At 38.7% G+C, this 8,302-nt stretch overlaps 1 protein-coding gene across 1 annotated transcript; it reads right to left on the bottom strand.

Moving 5' to 3' along the window:
- Positions 1-3,895: 3,895 nt before the first annotated feature.
- On the bottom strand, positions 3,896-5,303 carry LOC104604867 (vascular-related unknown protein 4). Its single transcript, XM_088895711.1, has 3 exons — positions 4,757-5,303; positions 4,589-4,648; positions 3,896-4,444 (listed from the first exon to the last, which is right to left on the bottom strand). The coding sequence occupies exons 1-3, from the start codon at positions 5,213-5,215 to the stop codon at positions 4,289-4,291; spliced, it is 675 nt and encodes a 224-aa protein (XP_088751837.1). The 5' UTR covers positions 5,216-5,303; the 3' UTR covers positions 3,896-4,288.
- Between the last annotated feature and the right edge of the window lie 2,999 nt (positions 5,304-8,302).

The raw sequence follows: 8,302 nt of genomic DNA, 5'->3' as shown, positions 1-8,302 counted from the left end.
AAAATTGGGTGATTTCATCAGAGCCTAAAATTGTCATTAAAAGCATAAAAAATTTTCTCTTGTGAAGTGAGTTGTTGGTCAATGGAAGAGGCACAGAGTTGCAGATGTTGCAACGGTTCTGACTTTCCGGCATCGACCGGCGGAACTGGAAGGGGGCTCCCACTCCAGCGAAAATGAAAAAAAAAAAAACGGCCATCGGCATCGGCTGGCTAAACTCAAAGGGGGGGCAATCTTCAGCGGGTTTCAGTTCTGAGAGCAGAAGGTCGGGGTTGAAGTGAGCTGAAATTCGAGAGAGAGAAGTGAAAAGGATGACCTTTTGGGCGAGAAGGAACTAACGGCCGTTCCGTGGGATGTGTGGGAAGACACGCATGAGTCCCTCTAATCCGCGTGTAAGAGGACACGCGGCGCACTCACAGCCCATGGAACGTTTTTTGTGGGACAAGGCTTTGGGGGGCGGATGCGAACCCTCATTAAATGTTCTTCCAAATCTGTGCCTTTCTGATCCGAATGTACAGATACCCACTTGAGGGCATCGGAGGATGTATATGTATTTTAATCATTGATTATATGGGCACATGGATCGTGTAAGTAATTAGTTAACAACCACTTCCAACTGAATGCCTACAATGAAATCTAATAGTTTGAATGTTCTACAAGAAGTCAAGAAATGGTAACTTTTCACATGATTTATTAATAGCAATTATATTTGGTTGGTTGGATCAGCAACCCCTTTGTCATATCTGGATGGCTACATAATAGGGGTAACCCATCCCCTCCCTTAACCCTAACTTTGTTGGTAGTGAGATTTGATCATAGGTCTTTATTTCATATGATCATATCTCAGTATTTGATAAACAGATATCTATATCTATATCTATATTTATATTTATACTATTAATAAAAGAGTGAATGTTTTTTTTTTTCTGGAATTTTTATTGGACATTTTTCTATCCCACTTATTTAATCAAATAGTAGGCACAAAGAAGGCATATATATCCTTTATTCTCATTTCAGAAACTGCTCACTTATAACCGTTCAAAAATTGCTCACTTATAATTGTTTAGAAACTGCTATGCAAATATACGTACATATTTACTAGTAATATATTAATTTTGGTCTGGGTATGCATGGAATGGACCCAATTATGCCCCCAATACAATGTGATCTGAACATGTTTAAAACCTGCATTGCGGTATCAGAAAGTTATTGAGGCCCTGTTTGTTTTTATTAATCTGGATAAGTATGTTGGACAAATATTTTTTTTAGGTAAAACTTGTCCGGATAAACAATTTTCCAACATTTTTGTATGTTATTAGTTATTTGGGTAAAAAGAGAGGTGTCAGGGAGAAGCGCTTATTGACTTCATCAAGTGGGCGGATAAATTATTTACTGATACTCTCAAATGTTTTGAATTACCATGAGATCGAATATAGCGATAAATGAATACGGTTATTGTGATAAACTTTGACCACGTTAAATACCCCGATATGAATCTAATTCAAGTTTTTCTTCGAATAGCTAGAAAATCAATTGAAAAGCTTTCTAGGTTAGTTACCAATTACCAGGGCGTTAGGCTTCACATTCAAACGTTTTGGACGAGAGCCCTCCTTGACCCAGTCGACCCTCACGTGTTAAATTTTGAACCATTGCCAAGACCAAGAATTGCACTGCAGAAATGCTGTATCCAATTGATTGACTAGACCCATTATCTAACCTATCCCAATAAGTCATCACCCAAAGTCCATAGATTTGACTGGCCCAAGGCCCAACCCAAGAATTAAAAAAACGAAAAGAAAAATGATGTTGACTACCAGAGTCATAACCATAAGAATTTGACACATGGACCTTTTCCCAATAACAAAATAATTATAAATTCTTGTGTTGGGTGACAAGTCAAGCCATAACACATTTTCCTTTATTTAATTTGGAAGGAAAGAAAAAAAAAAAAGAAAAAAAACAAGTCTGAAGCTGGGGGAGATATGGAACTCAAATGTATAGACATCTGTCTCTCATCTCTCATCAAAGGAGTTATAGTCTACATATATATATATATATATTGACTATAATGGTTTGAACTATTCCATATAAGAAAAGAGGAAAAGAAAAAATAAGAAGACTGATGAAAAATGAGGAAGAGAGGAATCAAGTAGGGGAATTAAATGTGGGATTCCACTTTTCCACCCAATGTCTTTAGAGTTTGAAGATGAGAACAGACAAACAAGCAAGCTATGGTCTTTTGTATTTACGTGCTTTAATGTATCTGCACATGGAGGGGTCTTCTGTTCTTGCCTGTTGTGATTGTTTTGAAGGGCCTGGCTGAAGATAGCAGATGAACCTGTTTGTTTATTTCTTTACAAATTAATTTATTATTTATCAATTATTATATGAAGCTGCTTTTATTATATACTATTTACTGTTTCATCTGTTACAGATGCAAGGCATTTCTATCTTTCGGTTGTGATTCCCACACCTACTTATGTGTGTATTATGACAAAAATATATATTATTAGCATATTCACTTATATTATTCCAAGAAGAGATAAGAACAATTTATGATTAAAAAATTAAATAATCCAGATTTATTTACTTGTAGAATTTGAATTTTTTCTTTTTCGCTCATTTGAGCAGGACCCAAATTGGCCCAATTTTGTCTGTAGGATAAACATGTAATTGTGAAGGCAACTATGCAAATTTATATATATTCTGAGCAATTGAAAACTAATGAATTTGTGGATCAAGAAATTCATCAGTTAAGCCATTTCCCAATTATGTATATGTTTGGTTCTGTGGGTATTAATTAAAAAAACGTTGTCACATCAGCACCACATAAACATTGGTGTTTATAGCATAAGAAATCTTTGATTATTAAATAAACATTAGAAAGCCGAAATGCTTTCATTTATGTGCATAAGATATTTGGGGAAACACCAAATTCATGTTCCCCTAATGCATGAGCATTTCTTGAAATGAAATGATGACATGGCACATTTTATTCAAGGTGAAAAGCAACTTTATGGGGTGTTACTTGAAACACCCATAAAATGTCCAACCAAACAGAAAAAGCAAAAAACATTTAAACTAATATTTTTCAAATAAACTTTTATCTAAGAAAACGTGGAACCAAACATAAGGTATATGGGATTGGTTACATGAATCATGTTTAAATTGGGGGTATTTAAATAAATTTTTATTACTTTCATGAAGTACTTTTCGGTCTGCCCTTGATTCTTCCGCCCTTTTAATTTATGACAGATCCACTTTTTCTAACAGGTTTTGTAGATGGTCTTCTATACGATCAAAATGCTTGTGTGATGAGTTTGTCTTACACAGATGGTCCCAAGGAGGAGGGTTGCCTTTGATTCGTAGCTGGTGCTAAAACTTTTGCCAAACTCTATCATGAATTCTGATTTGTTTTTTGAATCAAGAAATAACTGAAATAATTATATATGTTTATTAGAATAAAAGCCATTTTTCAATGTTATTAATTACATCTCATTCCATATTTCGCTAAACTGACTGTGTCACCACCTTAGTTTTCTTTCGACATTTAGCTCTATTATCCATGAATAATTAAAATTATCGTAGCAAAAAAATGTAAAATTAAAATAATCAAATTTGTGGCCAATAGTTAATTAATAATTTAATATGCAGTGCAATGTTAGCAATCAAACAAAGCGAGTTTGATTTGCTTTACTCGATTTGTCTATCATTTTTCTTTTTGTTCAAACAACGTCTATTTTTTTCCCTCTAACCATTTGCTTTCTAGTTAACCATTTTCTCTCATCTCAGGAAGAAACAGGCAACCTGTGAATTTCTCTGCAATCATCCTATACTTTCTGGCTTTGTTTGGTAGTCTTTTCATAATTAAATTTTCAACAAATCAATGACGAAAAGAGGCAAAAACAGAAACTCCTTTTTTCCCTCTTGAAAACTTGCATTTACATATTAACTCCAACTGATATGTCTTTGTTGTGTCTTCTCTTTCCATCAGTACCAAATCCTTTACTATGTGAGATGAGTATTAGTCAGCAGTATTTTAATAAGAGGTCTTTTCCTCCTCTATTCTTCTTTTTTATTTTTCCTGTACATAGTTCTTGGACTTGGGAACTTAGAATGGAGAGAGAGAGAGAGATTAGAACATGAATTTATGCAAGATTTAGAAGGGAAACCAAGCAAAGTCCTGTCTTCAGTTCTCTGTACAGTCACTTTCTCTACTAGAAGACTCAAATTCAGTTCTCTGCAATTCTGATGAATTAAGGACCAGAGAAATAGAGATGATAAGGCAAAATCATCCAACATAATTCAACAACATGGATAAAGGGACCAAACAAAGCCCTCTTTTCTTCAGTTCTGCATAGTCATTTTCTCCCCCAATAGGACTCAATTCATTTCCCTCATCATCTGCCTGCAGTTCTGAACAATGACCAGAAGTAGTTGCCTTCTCCTGCAAAACCAGAACCCAAACGACTTGGTTAATTATGTAGGAAATTAATTAGTATGAACCATTTAACACCAAACCACAAGCAGGAGAAAGAAAATAAATGCAAAGAGGAAAACAGTGGAAGAGAACATTAGGACTCACCTAAAACCTTTCTAGAGAATAATCTTTCTTTCTTCGATTAGAACCCAACTGTTTCATATTACAAACCTACAAAAAAGGTAAATAATCTTGATTTCTGGAGTGAAAGAAATTAAAAAAAAAAAAAACAGCATATTGGAAAGATGAGATAATAAGAGAAACATGGGTTCATTTTACCTTGGGTCTATTAACAGGAGAGCTAGCAGTATCCTCCAAATCATCATCATTCAGAGCTCCTCTGGTTCTCCTCTTTTTGAAACTCAATTTCTTATTGCTCTTCTCGGAGCCCACCTCCGAAGAGTACCCAACAACACCACCATTTTGATCCGAGGAGTACTTCTTCCATGCAGCACAGGAAGCGGCATCAGAAACCAAGGAAGAGCTCACAGAAACAGAAGAACAAGTAGTAGTTTCTCGGTTGTTGGACAAGAAGTAGTCCTCAAAATATACAGTCCAACCACTTTCCTCAGCACAATCATCACTTTTCGTTCCTCCTTTGGAAGGTAGAACTTTATTCATTGAAGAATTCAAGTAGTATTCGTCCATCAACCAAACAAGAAGAAAACGAAGAAAAAGAAACTGATGCAGTTTTGCCAGGTTTAGGGAGGAGGGGATATATATAAAGGGGATGGGCATAAAGAATAAGAGAAAAGGTGAGAGAAAGAAAGCTATGAATTTAGAATCTTTATGTGGGCCAAAGGGAGTTGGGAAATTAAATTCAGCATACGATACAGAAGACCAAACTCAGAGAGAGAGAGAGAGAGAGATTGACTTTTGCGACCCAGATGAGGTATTAACCGTTCATGGTTCTGTTTTCTTAAGGTGAACTTAAGTATTTCTTGATTGTATGAATTATATGTTATCTCAACTCTCAAGAGCATTTGTAATTTCTCGTCTATACATTACTCACATTTTGATGGTTACTTATAACAAATTAATAAGCTAGATTTTGTTTTGCCGTGGGTGGGTGATGTAATGTTTTAATTAAGACAACAATGCTACACTAAAACTGGCTAACTAGCAAACGAAGAGATTTAGACAATTCAAGAGTCTTCAAAATCCTCCACATGCTCCCACGCTGCTCTTGATTCATCCTGCAATTTTCAACCCCAAAAGCTTCTACTACATGGCAAAACAAACGATTTTTCTATGGGAGTTTTTGAACCAGAAAATTCGGATTTCTGTCGACCGTCTCTGGTGGTCTTATTTGTGGATTTATGGTTGTGATCGAAAAGCCCTTCCATCATCTTTCCACATGGCTATAGCGAGAGAGCTAGTCCCCAGACCTACCCAATGCAAATGAAAAACATTTTCAAATGTAATATCTAATTAAGTTTCAATAATTTGATTCTAAGGAAATTAAAAAAAAAAAGAAAAATGCTGATCAGGGGTTGCTCCTCCTTGAGATCAGAACCCACCACTAAAGTGGGACCCATGTTTAAGATTAACTGGACCAAACATCTGCATCGACCCATTTTTGTGGTAGGTCCAAATTCGCCGAAGCACGTGGCAATGAAAGATTTATGCACCCTTGGGGGTGTTTGCCAATGTGAATGATTTTGTTTTTCAAAGCAAAAATAATTGCCACATCAATAAAAATAATATAATTTTTTGTTAATGTGACAATTCTTTTTGTCTTAGAAAATAAAACCATTTACATTGGCCAACACCCCCTTAATCTGCAATGCTGCTAATTAAAAAAAAAAAAACAATTCTTACAAGCTTCTAGCTTTTTTTTTTTTTGATAACTAAAAGGATAATATTGTAACGCTGATAAAGATATAAATTTCTTTACATCAGGTATCCATGACGGATAGTTGTCCAAAGCAAATTAGTTTTGATTCGAAGTTTTTTCTTTTTGAGCCACTGTATCAGAGCTGGCTGATTAAACTTCCTATGTACAAAACAAAAGGAATAGGACGAGAAAAGTTGAAGAAGATTTCCGGTCTTTTGCAAAAGCCACAAGCAAGACCATTGAAAAGAAGCTTTTTCTGCTGCTGCTGCCAAATATAGAGTCGAGGGTAATAATGTAATTTTTAGTATTTGAGGGCCAATGGGTTCAACCTCTTAAGAGAGAGATGATATCAGAGTCCTTGGAGTTACGCAAGGGGTAGAGACTCCAGTGATCAAATTAGTCGAGAGCTGTGAGGGGTCGGACCAAATAAGAGAGGAGACTTAGAGCTTAAGTTCCAGTTTGTGTTTACCTCAATGTGGGAGCCCCTCTTTATAGTCGGAGTTGCTTGAGAGGAGGAATAGTTGGGAGTAGGTGGTGGCAGTTGGTAGTGGTTGGTGATGGGTGGTTAGGATATGTTCGGCCGACACCACGTGTCAAGATCTACCGGTCGGCTGGAATGCATCTAACCGGTGCCATGTGTTAAGTTGCAGGTCGGCCGAATACCACTATATCAATTGCCCCCCACTCTCGAGGCCGTAGTGATCGAGGTTGTTTGGCGCTTTGGGTTGAGGCCTTGACTTCGGCCAAAGAGAGTATAATGTACTTGCATGGAGGCGTCAACGTCGACTACAGAGCTCTTCTTAGGGGTTATACTACAACTACTCCTCCACTCTCCCTTTGTGTTAGTGAAGGACCATCTCGGACCGAGGGGTCGTGACTATGGCCTGTGCAGGCATAGGTTGTTCACGTCCTCTGTCCATGCCTTGCATGTGCGTTGATGTCTCTCGTCATATGTCCATATGTAGGATGGGTGTCACATGCCCGTACAAAGGACGTGTGTCACATGCCTGTACATAGGACGGGTGTCAGGGTCGACTAAATGAGGCCGTGCATGAGGTGATAGGGGGGGGGGCTCCGGTTCGGCATATCCATGAGCCAGAGTTGATGGGTGACCTACCCCCGTCTCTTGGCATCGTTTCGTCTCCTGAGGTCAGTGCCACATGGAGCCTGTCGATTTGGGCTGTCAGGTCGGCAAATCCGCGGCCGTTGGATCAATTGGATATGAGCCATACAATTTTCTTCAAATAGGGAGGTTGTTTAAGCGAGTCCCCACCATTTGCTTGAAACCTTTCTGCCTGGGAGCTATTGAGGACACTTCGGCTATCAACAACCAATTCCACTAAACTTTCTCTAACAAAAATCTTTAGGTAAAGGATTCCTGTCCCCAACATATTGGCCACAGATTCATGTTGTGAGGAGTATAACCTTCCACACTGGAGTACCCCTAGCAACACTCCTAGTAGTGATGTAAGTGACAGTATTGAATGTGAAAGCTCCTCTCGGACGTCTAGCGTCCAAGTGCTGAGGGAGGGAGTCGTGTTTTGCGAGGCTGAGCGTGATCAAAAGAGTGCGGGTTCTATCCATGAGAGCACCGGTCCCACACGGTCGAGGGCTGGCACCCCAAGGAACATTCTTGGGCACCCTAATGTGGTGGATGTGGAAGAGGTCAAGGAGCCCACAGCCGAGGAGCAGGCTGAGGCTAAGTGCTGAGGTGTTACGTTGGGGCATTACCCTTGCTCTGATTTGGACAACACTCTTGGCAAGGTGCAAGTTAGCTTGTTAGTCGAGAGGTACCGCATTCCTGGAACTATAAGGTTAGAGTCCCTAGCATGGGTGATAGGCCATGGTAGAGGTGTAAAGTGGGCTGTGTGGGGCTGGCACGACACAACCCGCAGGCGGCTCGCGCAAAGTGTGGGCCATGCCGTGCTGTGCTGCCCTCCCTAGTGAAAAGTTTGGGGGTTGCCCCGCATGGCCCATGGGCCAAGCTC

Source organism: Nelumbo nucifera, chromosome 1, assembly GCF_055504915.1.
Source record: "Nelumbo nucifera cultivar China Antique chromosome 1, China Antique-T2T, whole genome shotgun sequence".
NCBI classification, from domain to species: domain Eukaryota; kingdom Viridiplantae; phylum Streptophyta; class Magnoliopsida; order Proteales; family Nelumbonaceae; genus Nelumbo; species Nelumbo nucifera.
Note: the sequence above shows the minus strand (reverse complement) of the source record. Positions and strands in the feature narration are given on the sequence as shown.

What these genes read in the sequence shown, in the direction of transcription:
- LOC104604867 (XM_088895711.1), bottom strand. Translation starts at nt 5,215, where the DNA reads ATGCCCATCCCCTTTATATATATCCCCTCCTCCCTAAACCTGGCAAAA. An exon ending in CTCCTGTTAATAGACCCAAG is followed by an intron (nt 4,649 to 4,756) that starts GTAAAATGAACC and finishes CCTTTTTTGTAG; the next exon opens with GTTTGTAATATGAAACAGTT. An exon ending in AAGATTATTCTCTAGAAAGG is followed by an intron (nt 4,445 to 4,588) that starts TTTTAGGTGAGT and finishes CTGGTTTTGCAG; the next exon opens with GAGAAGGCAACTACTTCTGG.